The following is a 14,438-nucleotide window of genomic DNA, read 5'->3' as shown; positions in this document are numbered from 1 at the left end:
TAAATTTGGTAAACGATTACAGATTAAATACATGGATTGACAGACATACAAAGTAGCACAGCATTTCAGTGCTGAGAACTCAGTGCACAAAAAAAATACAGGAGAATTTGTTTGCTTTATAAAATCTGGGTTTTGGAAAAGTGTACTCTTCTAAATTTCACACTTAGAAGTAAAAGAATAAAGATAAGCTTTTTTTGACTTACAGGCTCTGTTCATTTGACAACTAATTCCTTGCTGATTTTACATGAGCTTGTTTTTCTATGCAGCTTGAAGGGAAATGATAAAAGTATTATTGTAAATTAAGAACAGAATTCAAGAGTGGTCATAGTACCAGGTACTATTTTAAAGTCATGAAAAAAAAGACTTCAAATTAATTGCATCTTTTTTTTTTAACTAGGTTTGTTTTAAAGCCAAGTTTTGTATCTCTTACTTCTGGTATTCTCATCTTTGAAGTATCTATATGCTGTCGTAAATCTATTTTGTCTAGATAGATAACAGTTCTGGCTTTAGACTTTGAGGTCTAATAGAAAAAGTTGGGGGTTTTTGGCTTTTTTTTTCTTTGAGGATTAAGTTATGTTACCAGAACTTTTTGAGTACTTTGTGGATGGTCTAAGGAGAATTTTGGCAATTGAATGTTTCCCACTGTATCCTTTATATAGCACTGGGATGTGTTCAAGAATGTTACTGAAGTTTTTATCTTGGTTCCTGCACTTCTTGGTCTCAAAGGAAATTTGGAAATGACCTTGGCATCCCGGCTGTCAACTGCTGTAAGTGACTTTCTCTTCCCCTTTGCTCTTCAGATATACGTTGTGTTCCAAAGATTTGTTTTCCTTTTGAAGTATTTACAAGTGGTTTATGTTTATGGCTTAATCTGGATGTTACAGGGTCTCTTTAAATCTGCTACTAAATTGGCAGAGTTAAAAAGATGACCCTCTTCTAATCTCCACACATCAAAATTTTACTTCTTTTTTCTCTTCTGAGTCATTGTTCAAAACAGATAAAGTCGATTTTTGAGATCTACATGTGTGTTCTGTAAGGTTGACAGCTCTCTTTGGCCGTGAGGGGGTTTGAAGAGGCTAGCAAAATGTGTACGTTTTGAACACATTTTTCTAAAGACCACATGTGTGGCACCAAAATAAAGTATTGCTAACATTGCTATTCCAGACCTTTGTTGATTAAACTGTAAGAAACTCTTGTGTAACTTTCTGGCTAAATAATCTTATTCCTATTTTTGCTGTGGTGTTTTTCTTGGGGATCTGCTTATTTTTCATGTATGTCAGCACTGTAACCTAGTGTAACTAGGTTTTTTATGCATCTTCTTTCTTACATGTTTATCATAGTTCTTTTCTACATTTCAGGGGATGTCCCATCCCTTCATTTTTCTAGCCTAAGCAAGCCATGTTACCTTATCATGTATCCTTTGTGTGTGCGTGAGTAACTAGAATGAACAGAATGTTCCAATAACATGGCAAAACTATTTCTGGTACCTAAGCTGTGCATTTCTGCCTGTTCCTGTTTGAATGAATCTTTCTAGAAAATGTTTGGCCAAAGGTGCATATAACTCCAGAGGAGACCTTACTATGGCTTCATAGAGTAGCATTTTCCTATTTCTCTTGAAAATTGCTTTTGAAACTTTCTAGGTTTATATGAACTTATTTTCCTAACAGTGTCAGATTTAGACCTCGCAGTCACTTTGTGACCAATGGCTGTGTCCTAGTATTTCTCCTTTTCTGTTATTTCCATCTGTCACTCCCATTTTCTGGCAGAAATATTATTAGTCCCTAAGTGCATGACCTTGCATTTCTCCTGTTGAATTTAATCTGTTTTCATTGCTGTAATCCTCAAGGTCATTCAGTTGTTGTATGATATTACATTGCTTTGTATTGACAAGGTCTCCCAGTTTTATGTCATTAATAAATTTCATTGCCACATTATACTGAGTTATTGCCCAAATGCACACTGTGATGGACATAGCCTTAGCAGTCCTATGAAGATTTGTTTGTGTCATGTCCATTATAGAAATTGATTACTTTTGCCACATAAGAATTGACATATTCTGTTGTATCTTTATCAATGTCAGCCTTAGCTAGTCAGTATTGTTTCCTGTTTGATTTTAATGCTGTTTTCTGAGTATTCCTACCGTTTCTTGACACTATTTTGTGTTTAAACCTTACTGCTCTTCTATCAGGCATGAACACTTTTGTCTTTTACTTTTTTTTGTAATGTTGATCTGTTACTTAATTTGTTCCTGACTGGTACAGTTCATGGCCTGAGGATTGAAAATGCTTGTATTGCATAGTGAAAAATACACCAAATCCAAGATCTACCAGTGCCTTAACGAAGGCTTAAAAAGCAGAGGATCAGAATCAGCTCCACTACTTCTGCTTCATTTAATGGGATCTTTGTCTCAGTTGACCTTATGACCTTTGCCAGATCACGACTCCAGAATCTCATCTCTGGGCCAATCAATGGCTGAATCCCCATCCTCGCCATTGCCATCTCACTTGTGAACCTCACAGCTCTCAGGGGACATTTGGAAAAAGGGTCATGTGGACTCTTTTTCTGCACTGGGAATTCTGACCTCAGTTCATATTATCCATCAATTGTTACCAAAAGTCAAGGAGCTGATCCCCCTCTCACACACACCGAAAAAGGATACTGGAGTTTACACAGCACTGGTTGCATGTTCCGTGGTTAACTGAAGTTGTCATCATGAGGCTCAAGCCACTTGCCCTCAGCCCAAAATGGCATTCTTAAGAGTATCCCATTAACTGTGTGATAGATAACACTATCTGTAGATGTCTTGAATGTGATATTTTTAGGCCCAGTTTGACCATTTGAAGGCCAAACTCCTACCAAGTCCCAAACTCAAATGGTCCATTCTGAGAGGGCTTAGTCTGAGGAGTGTTACCAGTGCCAGTTACCAATGCCATTGAGTTTCACCAAGACATAAATCAGCTGATGCTTCAGAGGTTTTCATTCAACCATGCCATGAAGGCTTCCTCTCAGCCCAGTATGAGAAGTTGTCATATGTCTGTCTTGGCCAAATCAGGTTCGCCAACTCTGTTCACATACTTCTACTGTGAAGGTTAATTAACTGGCCAAGAAGAGGTCAGTGAAGTGTACAATCTTCAAGCAGTGCTATGTGGCATGTGGGAGTTCCAGTTGCTTTGGCATTGCCCAAAGTCACAGCCGTAACACCACTGACACCAAGCTACTTCCCACCTTTGTGTCAACAGACATGTGGGTGGTTTTTTTGTTACTTGTTTGTTTTCTAATGCCTCTGATTTCCTTATATGACCCATTTTCCTCAAGAATCATGACAGACTCTAGACTAAGTTACACAGGTGATTGAAGTACTTTCTGGGACTTCCTTAGTCATATTGTAAGTTCACTGGACATCCTTCACAGGGAAGAGGTAGAGGCTTGTCATGGCTCGATGAAGGTTCTCTTTTGTCAGTGGTGGCTCTGATTTATTCTAGCTGGTGAAGAGCTCATCAGTAGATGTTATAGAGTGTGTGCATATGTGCATGTGCACAACACAGTGGAGGTTTAATAGAACAATACTGTATAAAATAAGAACACGATAGATAATTCATTATCAAGGTAATGCTAATGATTATATTTAGGTTTTATATGTCAAAAAACAAACAAAAAAAAAGGCTTTTATCTTGCAAAGAATGTTCCAACTTTGTTTCGTGTCTTTTTTCACTTTCAACACCAGTTGCAATGTGCAGAGATCTGCAAGCTAGTGGATAGCCAGCCACATCCCCCCTAGTGCTACTGCAAGGGCAAACAAGCAAGAACTCTGTAATGTTTCTAATCACTAGTTAAAAACCAACAACAACAAAAGAACCCAAACTAAAAAACTGTGGAAACCTGATGCATGTTACATATAACTTCTTACAGGTGACAGCTTGGGCTTAGTTGCCAGATGGGAATTTGAACTGTGGGACAGTTACCTTGATCACTCTGCTACCCCCAGGTTTTAGAAACAGGTGCTGTGTCATATTGTATCATTGCTTACTGGAGAGTTGTTGTGGTTTGAGCTCAGAGGGCAACGGAGCACCACAGAGCCGCTCACTCCTCCCTTCCCTCCCAGTGATGGGAAGGGACAAATGAGCCAGGCTTGGGATTCGAGATAGGACTGGGAGGGACAGATCACCCATTATGGTCATGGGCAAAAGGCAGACTCATTAGGGGAAGGAAAAAAGAACATACATTTATTACAGACGCTAAGAACACGTAACAGAGTAGGACAGTGAGAAACACTGCCACATTTGAGCACACCTTCCCCCCACCCCTCCCTTCTACCCGGGCTCAGCTCTGCTCCCGATATCGCTACCTCCTCCCCCAGGGGCGCAGGGGCAGGGAATGGGGGGTGCAGTCAGTGCTGCTGCTTCTGCCATCTTCTGTTCAGGGAGCTTCTGGAACTTATTCCTCCTGCTCCATCGTGAGTCACCAACCCCCTCCGACTGGATTCCCTCCCACGGCTGCAGCCCTTCCTGAGCTGCTCCGGCGTGGGACTCCCCCGCATGCTGCAATCCTCCCAGCGCTGAACTACAACAACGGGGCTGCCTTTTCCCACAAGACCCCGGCCTTCTTTGGGCACAGCACCTTGATCATCCAGGAGAAACACCTTACAGCCCATAAATCAATGTCTGCTCCACCGTAGATCTCCATGGGTGGCAGGGGGGGCCGCCCTGCCGTCTCACCACAGGATACAGGGGGGTCTCTGCTCCGGCACACCTCCCCCCTCCTTTCTTCCTCCGTTCCTCCACTGACCTTGGTGTTCACGCAGCTGCCGCAACTCCTCCTCACCAGTCCCACTGCTCCTCACCGCGTCCCTTCTTAAACACGTTATCGCAGAGGCGCAGCTGATGGGCTCAGTTTTGGAGCAGAGGTGGAGCTGACTTGGAGCTGGGGGAGCTTCGAGAAGCTTCTCACAGGGGGCCACCCCTATAGCCCCCTCCCCTGCCACCAAAAAACCCACCACTCACTCAAACCCAGGACAAGAGTTTAATGAAAAGACTTACTACTAGACCTTCAATTTATGTGCCAGTTCTCTCAGACCTCTATGAAAGAGGTTATTCTGACCTTTGCATTCTTCACACTGATTTCATTGAGTCCTATTCTCTCTAGCCATCCCATCTTTGGTCCTGTCATTCTCATCCTGGGTGAAAACAGGAGTATATTAATTCAGAGCATAGCTAAACACGTATTGGGGGCAGTTGTATGACTAATGTTCCCTTCTCTGGCCTAAATTTGCACTAGCTGGCTCCCCACCACATACTGTTTTTACAGTAAATGCATGACTGCCCCTGTGAATAGTTTTTCCTTTTGAGGAGGAAATTTCTATCATGAGTTCATCACTGGAGCTAATTCATACCCTTCTTGCTCAGTTAGCTTATAATTGCATCTGAATTTGTAGACATGTCTATGCTCTTGGGTCTGTAATCTAATTACCTTTACTTCATTGTAATTATGTAGTCAGCCAAAAAGTAATGTCATGTTAGCAAGTTTCTGTTATCCATAATACAGCAAGTTTCAAGCGTCATCTGATCACCTTCATTCATCTTGTTACCCCAATTACTACTTTAGCTGCTTCTTAGTGGTCACTCACAATTTCACATCCACTTTAGAATCAGCCATTTAATTAAATCCATCTGAAGATTGTGTTTTTAATCTACCTCAGGGCATAGTTTGTACTTCTCTTTTGGTATTAGTGTTCTTGCAAGCCCTTCTCCCTCCACCCACTGATGTGCTAGCATTACTCTGTGAGGTGTACTTAGGTCACCCGCCCATTCAAGCTCAGCATTTATACTGTGTGTTTTGTATTCTTCAGCTTTGTTCTGTAATTTGGGTCACTCTCATTATCTCAGTTCACACTGTTGCCTTTTCTTCCTATTCTTTTTTTTTGTTTTTAAAGAGGAAGTAAAAAAAAAAAAAAAACAACCACCCAAAAAACTCACAAAAACACCACTCATTCAGTCATCCCTTTAACTTTATGCAGACTCTTGTTTTGACTGTGTGTTACCAGGGTTAGGCATGAGCAATGTGACTTTACAAACATTTTGTTTAGGTCCATCTATTCCACAGTATCATAAAAAACTTGATCTTATTTTATGGAAATCTGCAGTTGAAGGGAATGGTCCCGCTCTTTTTCTCCCTTCCAAGCCCTGCGAGCATTTGTGCGTGGTTACATTGTTGCATGTGTTGGATCAGATAATTTTGTAGAAGATAAGGCGTTTTTGCTCCCTGAAAAAAAAGTGTTTTCCATCAAACCAGCAGGCAAATTTATGTTGCTAGGAGTTCACCCGTGGTAGATGTGGTTCAAGAAAGGAAACATGAATGTGCAGCTGATAGTAGGGGAGAGAAGAACGATGCCATTTGGCATCAGCTCACTTTTAGGCTGGATTAAGCATTTTGCAAGATCACTGTTTTAACAGGGATTTTTGGGATACTTTTCCAAAACTTCAAAGGAGAAAAAGAGAGAAGCACTCCATAGCCTGCCATTTCGTTCATTTAGCATATGTATCTAAGAAGGATGCAAAGGAGATTCTTGTTTGCACTTCCTTAAATATTGCTGTAATATTTAAATTTAATGCATGTATTTGCAGAACTTTGATTGTACTTTGAAAGCTGTAAAATATTTACAGTATAGATTGAGATAAAGCATCTTATTATATTTCTAAGTTTTTAAGTTAACATTTCTTTTAATACTTTGTTCCTCACAAGTCAGTACTATTACAAAATGGAAAAGAAATTGAAGTAGAACCAACTGGAAAGAAATTACCAAAAGATGAAAAATATATGCATTAAGACTTTCTGTGTTTTGAGAAGTATGCTATCTTATAAATTAGTATTCTATGGGAAGAAACACTAAAATTTATGCTCAACAAGTAAAAAATCTTTCAGTTTTCCCAAAAAGGAATTTAGTTTAAACATAGTCATACTGCAGTGGTATGTATTGTTCTTCAGATTTTGTCCTAAATCAAATAAGTAAAAGTAGGAAATACATTTTAAAAGAGTATGTATGTACTTTTTAATTTCTTAGAATAATTTATTTGCTGTCTTTCCAGCTACTGATTTAGGACTGGACTTACATAATTTACAGCATCATAAGTCTCCAGCTGTATTGTCTAAATGAAAAGTCAGAATACTGAGCAGTACTAGATGTGGTTTCTAATCTTCCATAAGCACTTGCAGTTTCTCTGTGCAGGTCGTTTCATTGCAGTCAGTTAGCACACTTGCATGAGAGTGTATGTGTCCACACACACGTATCTACACATTTTTCTATTGGCTTAGAATTTAAGGACCATAGAAACAAGTTCAGTCTAGAATGACAGAACACTGATAAGTTGCTCCTTCAGCCACTGATGTAATCACTGGTGGTGCTTGGACATTCCTGTAATGTAAGGTGGCTAGTATATCATGCACAGTAATCTAATGCTAAATAAGGTACTGTGCAAAACTGCATCAAGTTTAGCTACTTTTTGGATAGATTCTGTAAGTAAGTACAATTTAAAACCAACAGCAATGCTTGACTGGAAAGAAGCATAACTTCACTTTAACTTGCTTTCAGAATGTCTCTTTCTTTGTATGAGTTGAATTATTTGTGGGTTTCTGCCTTGTTAGTACATTTTTAAGTAACACATTTTTAACCCCAAATGTCTGAAATTCTGTTATAATTTTGACAGGTAAATATTGGAAAAATGGATTCTCCTATTGAGAAATGGAACCTAATAATTGGCAATTTGGCCTTAAAACAGGTAAATATAATGGATTTATCTGAATAACTCTTGTAAGCATGTGAGGTTATTGAAAAATTCCATCACAAACATTGGTAAGTATGGAGATAGACAGTGTTAATGGGAAACTAGCTCTACTACACTGGCTCATACTTAACATACAGTGTTTACATCGTGATTTTTTTTGAACAGTGTAGTTCTCTAAACAATATGAACATATATTTATCAGAAGAAGAGGTAAAGTATTCTTTGTTACTGTAACAATGGTATTTCCTTCTTAATTTTTCTGAGAGAGGACCTGACGATGATTAGAGAAAAATTTTAGATTTGGCAAAACCTTTTAAATTTGACCTCTCAAATGTTTTCAGTACTGTATTTGCATTGGATTCAATGTTTAAAGGAAGCATGTGACACAGCTTTTGGATAATAAGCAATATTTTAAATAGCTGGGGCATTTGAGGAAAGGAGTGCTTGTTCTCCAAAGCAACTATTTCTTAAAATTAAGAACTATTTCACGTTCATATGTTATAATATGACATGCTCAAAAAAATAGGTTAAATGTTTATGCTGTGAATTCACTGATTTAAGTGGCTTAGGAGCCTCTTTAGGCATTAGTTTATGATAAAGCCTCAGCTCTCTTCCCTGATTTTACTTTTGTTATTCTTGAGTCTCTAAAATGCTGGTAAAGCTTTTTCTGCTGACATAAGATTTTTTTTCTTGATTATTTAGGTTTATTATCACGTCTACAAGATGGATGAGCATTCTGTCCTTTACACCTTGCAAATAAATGTAGATAGGAGGAAAGAGTAACAGAAAATTATTCTGTAGTCCTCTTAAGTCTATCAATTATTTTAAGAATTGTTCACCTTCTTTTTCAGGTTCAGGCAACAGTAGTTGGTTTTCTGGCAGCAGTGGCAGCAGTTATATTGGGCTGGATTCCAGAGGGCAATTACCGCTTTGATCATTCAGTCCTTCTGTGTTCTAGCAGCGTAGCAACTGCCTTCATAGCTTCTCTTTTACAAGGTAAAATGAGTATATATGTTACTTTTTACAGTTATTTAGTTTTCTGTGGATGCTGAACGCATATTATATTGCTATTCCTTAAAAATTTAAATCCAGTAAGGTATAATACATCTGAAACACAGCTGAGGATAGGATATCCCCTCGCAGTTTCCATATAGGGCTGCATATTGCATTCCTGTCATATTCTTTGAAAAGGTTTTGATTTGGATGAACTCTTTACATATCTAAACCAAAAAGTGTGGGGTTTATATTTTGCCTAATATGATGGAGAATATTTTCCCCATTTTTTCTGTATTCATTAATGTACAGAATACATTCTACCTGTACTAAACAGGTAGAACTTATTTGTAATTAAACTCAAGTGAACCCAGACATTAGCTCAGCTGAATCCACAGTTCCTGGTTGCCCATGCTCCCTATATGTTAGTTTGTGCTCTGCTTTGTATCTGAAGTAAACAAATTGGCTTGTTATATGATGGGTTTGGGCCAAGTTCAAATCCCCCTATACAAACAGTGCTAATGTCTGTCTGGAGCCATATGGCATGATGAATTTAATCTTCCCAATTGTCAGGAAACATTTAACCATAAAAGATGGTACTTAATGGACATGACAGAGGGAGAAAGGTACTACTTGTGACATATTTTTAATGAAAGTACATGGTCAGTAGTCTTAAATAGTAAGTCACGTAAAACGTTTAACTTCCTTTTTTTACTAATTTGATATGCTTATTTATGTGAAAATTACAGAAGAGTTAAAGGTTTTGCATGGAATTAAGAGCACTCACTTTTTCAGTGACTACAAATCCATGGAGTTTGGTCACACCCAGTACTAAGAGCAGTGAGAGAACTGGGGAACATGAGTGTATTTTTTTTCACTTCTCATGTGTAATTGAAACATGAAGAGAAACTTTTGTTGTTAGCTGGCAGTGGGCCAGCACAGGGAATCACTTTCTAAGCTTCATCCTCCTACATGTGAAACAGGTGCTTTTGAAATATTGTGATCCTACAGGATCTTTTCAGTTCTTTCTTTTGAGAATTTCATGGAGTGTAACTCTTTGGGCAGTTTCTTTGAAAGTGAACTCCCAGTGTAGCCTACAATACATAATATTGCTAAAATACACGGAAATTATAATACCATTTTTTCAAAATTTCTTTGAAATAGCATAAAGGATAGCATATACAGTTGAAGCTCGTATGTGTGTTATATGAGAGGGAGAGATTACTCAGGTTATGCCAAAGAAGACTGTTAATAACAGTGTGAATTTTATTTTTAGTAGCTATTTGCATTCTGCATGGAAATGCCTCTTAAAAAGTTATTGTTGCTGTTTATAGGAAAAAATAGAAACCAACATCCCTAATTTAAAACTTTTTAACTGTGTAGCAAATAACATTTTTATATGTTGTCTTGTTTTTAATTTATGATGTAGCTTCTCGACGTTCGGTACTAAGTCTATGACTGGAAATCTTGCACAATATCAGATGTCAAAGTATTTAATCTTACGTTGTTTTCAGCCTAGTGTAATTTAAATTTCAGTCAGTGAAAGTTAATAGGGTGTTAAAATAATACACTGCATACTTTCTTCTTAAGGAAACGGCTGATTTACAATTTCAGTAGTGCTAATTGTAATCATAAGCAAAATAGTTCATTGTACAGATGGATCTTGAATTTCTGTGTGTGTGTGTGCTTATTGGATTTTTTTAATATATAAACTCATTTTTAAAAATGGCTAAAGCTTAAAAATACAGACATTAGTCAGGTGGGAAGAACAGTCATCCTGGGACAAAAGCACTGATGACTTCTTTATTAAGTTTGAAATTGCCATTATGTTGGAATTTTCTGTGGAATTACAACAGTAGATGTGGTTACTGTCCTGTCTTCTTTGTTGAATCTAGGAATAATAATGGTTGGAGTTATTGTTGGATCAAAGAAGACAGGTATTAATCCTGACAATGTTGCCACTCCTATAGCAGCAAGTTTTGGAGATCTTATCACTCTTGCTATACTAGCATGGATAAGTCAGGGTCTTTATACTTGCCTTGGTAAGTATGTTTCTAAGCGTACATGTCTACCTAGGAACCTCTTTTGGGTTAGGAGGGTGGGGAGAAGGCAGAGAGAGGTTCAGAAAACCTTTTAGTTTGACTTTCTGTTGACATTTAGGCCGTTGAATGATAAATCTTGGGTTGCAACATTATGCCATGATCATTTTTTTAAAATATTTATTTATTTTAAGATGGTAGAAGTTACTAACCACAATCTTGGCACAATCTACTGATACCTGAAAGACAGTATCACAGTCAATCTACATGTGAATTAGAAGATAGTTGCTGAATTTACTCTGATTTCTTGGGGGAGAGGGAAGCTGTCTTAATCCAAGTTTTCTTGAATGTCTGTCTCTAAATCAGATATTTGCTTACCACAGCCCTTTTGAGTTGTTCTCCCATTGCACTGAGGGAGAACTGCTGGGAGAGGAGTTCTGCTTTGAGAATTTTTTGTTATTAGGGTGTGGTTTTAGACACCATTCAAATTCATCTTGAGCTGCAGCTATGCCTGGAGATTAAAATCAAAATAAATTAGCTAATTTGAGTAACAGTAGCAAGTCGAGAACACGTATGTATTCAAAGAAGGGAAGCCTAATTTTAGATAGATTTGTGCTTTGTGATTGCTGTAACTTCAAAATCAGTTACGCAAAGACTGTTGTGAGTTTCCTTCTGATCCCTTCCAAGTGCTTTCCAGCTCCCATTGCAATATCTTTTTGTTTCCTCATCTTCCTTACCCCAGTTTCCGATACCAGTTTCCTCAGCTCTTTCCTATCTCGTTTCCCTCACAGTGTGACACTTCCTTGTCTCCCTCCTGTTCCCTTCACCTGTGCTTGATTTTATCAGCATTTCCTTCTGCTTTTCATTAAATGAAGTCACCACTTCCAGTTTCTCAAAATAATGGTCCTGCTCTCTTCTGTTTTGTCTTATAAATATGGTGACTATTTCAAACACAAATCTGCTAATTTAGCTGTAGCTTTCTTCAGAACAGCAGTTCGGCATAGCTATGAACAGGTGAATTTGACATAAACAACTACAAGCTAGCTTCCTTATGAATGACTTTTTTTTCAGGCTGCAATTCTTCTTTTCTACTAGTTATTTTCATGTTTCTGTAGTCCCTTTGAAACTGTTTTTCTGGTCTCTAGAACCTGTACTGTCCAAATCCTACTCTCTTAAAGGAGCAGAGACCACTGAGGAAAGTTCATCATCACAATGTCTGCTAAAAATGAATATGCCTATAGTTATTGTTATTAGAAGCGTGCTCAGATAATAGTTGATGGAATGAAATGCTTGATTTTTACAAAGAAGATGTGAGCTTGGAAAATGAGAATGAGGAACTCAAAAATCAGTCGTTTTCTTACCATTTCTTCATCTCCCCCAAGAAGAAACAAAAAGTGTGAAAAAAATTTCTCACAGGAGAATAATGTTCAGAATAATATTTAAAATTAAATTGTTGCTGCAACTGACTCCTTCCACAGAAACTGTTTAAAGCATATTGTGTTTCAAAAGACATAACTGTAGACAATTATAATATAGTATACCACAGGCCAAAGTTTGTGTTGTCCATAATCGTTTTACCAGCTATGTTGCTATCACTACATATATTCTTTACATCAATGCTCATTGTTCCAGACTTTTTATGTAAAAATTTCAGATGTTCTGTGTAAGTATTACAACGTGAGTCAGAAAATGTATCTAATAAGACTCAAGCTACCTTGCTGCAACTTGCCATTTTGTTTCTTAGTTTTCATCTGATGATTTTATACTTTCAATATTTGATTTTTCATATTTAGAAAGTGTCGACATGATGTCAGATTAAATGTATGTGCGCAACACAGCCATTTTTTATTTTTTCTATATTTTTGTTAAAACTTACTGTCTATTTCAGAACTATATTTAAATACTTATAATCTAATAAAATAACTTATTTCTCAAATACTTAATTTAAGTACTTCTTTTAAGGAAGTTAATAGACTTACAGCAGTGAAAAGAAAACTGGTAAAGATTTTTTTTTAACCTCTCTTCTTTTCTCCTGGCAAGAAAAACAGAGAGGAAGCCTCTATTCTCATGAAATTTGGTGTCTCTAGCTAATGCTAGGGCTGGGTTAATAATTAGAATTTAGCTCACTGGAGACTGTTTATCTAGATTTATTTCAGTGCCCCAAAATCTTACTAGACTGGAACATGGGTTATTCTGCTTAAAATAGATTACAGGTTCCAACAATTGATATGTTTGATTGGAATTCAGTTCAAAATTAGGGTTTATGCTTGTCAGTGACATGCCAGGGAAGTTGGTATACCAGCTAGATGGAAAGGAGTTAGTTAGGAGGGAGTTAGCTAGGGGTATTGGCATATGGTACCTGTCTGGGTAGCTGTGGACTTGGAAGAGGCTGCCAGATTTGGGTGAACACTGAGATTAGATTTGGGGCTAGGGTTATGATTAAAGATTATTCTAGTCAGGACCGTGTCTGATTTAAAATAATTAATTCTACACTTCAGGCTTTAAATGTGAAATACTAAGTATTTCAGATGACGTTTCTTAGAAACTTATGCGCCGTAGGTCATACTTCATTTTGGCTTTTAAAATTTTGCTTTGCAAATTATATTGTAATAGATGTGCCCTTGAGTTTTCATTTGTTTCCTAAATCTTTTCCCTACAAATATTAGTTTCTTATGTATTTGCATTATAATGTTCTCTATATAATTGTCTCAGTTGAACCCATATGACTCAGACAGAAAATCAGTAATACTGAGTTCTACTGGTTTTAAACAGCTTCCTTTGCTCCTTTCCATTTATTTTTTTAATTGTGGCCACAGGCAAAATTTAGTTACATGTGATGGTATTTTAATAGTAGTTGGATTTGTCATTTGTAAATAAACAATATATATTATTTTGTGACTATATCTAGTACTGCTTCCTATGCTTTATCTACATTACAGATAATATGCTTCTTTTTTTAAAAGGAGTAAAAAATCACTACTGATACTTCCGTTTCTCCTAAAACATGCTTTTTCTTTTTTTCTTTTTTAACCTTAAAAAAAAACCCAAAACCAAAAACCACTCAACCTCAAAAACAAGATGGGAAAAGAAACTTGGACTTCTTTCTTCCTTCCACACATTTCCAGAAATCTACATCTCTAACAACAGATAGCCTAATATATCTCAAAGGAATAAAAAAATCAGCGGGGCCAGTTTGAACTGATCCTGTGCTACTTCTACAGCTGTCATGGCCACTCACATTTTAGTCAGCCACTGCAGTTGAAAAGCAGATCCCACACGTGTAGGGGGAAGGATTAGTGCACTCAAGTATGCTTCCAAGAGTTACTCCCAATTTTCTTTCTACGTCATCTTCTGGAAGCAATTCTCTTTTGGTGATATGTGTAATTATCTAGTTACCGCTAAAACGGCTGCTTCTGCTCTTTATATTTTTTTTTTCAATGTCTTTGTATTTCTTTCTCTTAGAAAACAGGAAACTAAAGCAGTAACATACCACAAAGCCCTTGGAAATGTGAGGTTTCCAAGATGCTTGTATTTGAACTATGAAATAGTAGCAAGAAATAAAAGTATGGAGTAGCTTCAGCTCAGGATAGAGTGTATATAAAGTGTGAATAGCAGGGAAGAGTCATTC

At 37.3% G+C, this 14,438-nt stretch overlaps 1 protein-coding gene across 1 annotated transcript in view; it reads left to right on the top strand.

Moving 5' to 3' along the window:
• Positions 1 to 14,438, top strand: part of SLC41A2 (solute carrier family 41 member 2) — a 58,836-nt gene that overhangs the window by 10,866 nt on the left and 33,532 nt on the right. The window contains exons 3-6 of the mRNA XM_033008029.2: positions 660 to 767; positions 7,701 to 7,772; positions 8,630 to 8,774; positions 10,667 to 10,813. Of these exons, the coding sequence (XP_032863920.1) occupies positions 660 to 767; positions 7,701 to 7,772; positions 8,630 to 8,774; positions 10,667 to 10,813 (472 nt within the window). The remainder of the gene's footprint in view (positions 1 to 659; positions 768 to 7,700; positions 7,773 to 8,629; positions 8,775 to 10,666; positions 10,814 to 14,438) is intronic.

Source organism: Tyto alba, unplaced genomic scaffold (genome assembly GCF_018691265.1).
Source record: "Tyto alba isolate M040663 unplaced genomic scaffold, T.alba_DEE_v4.0 Super-Scaffold_2, whole genome shotgun sequence".
NCBI classification, from domain to species: domain Eukaryota; kingdom Metazoa; phylum Chordata; class Aves; order Strigiformes; family Tytonidae; genus Tyto; species Tyto alba.
This window is presented reverse-complemented; position numbering and strand designations above follow the sequence as displayed.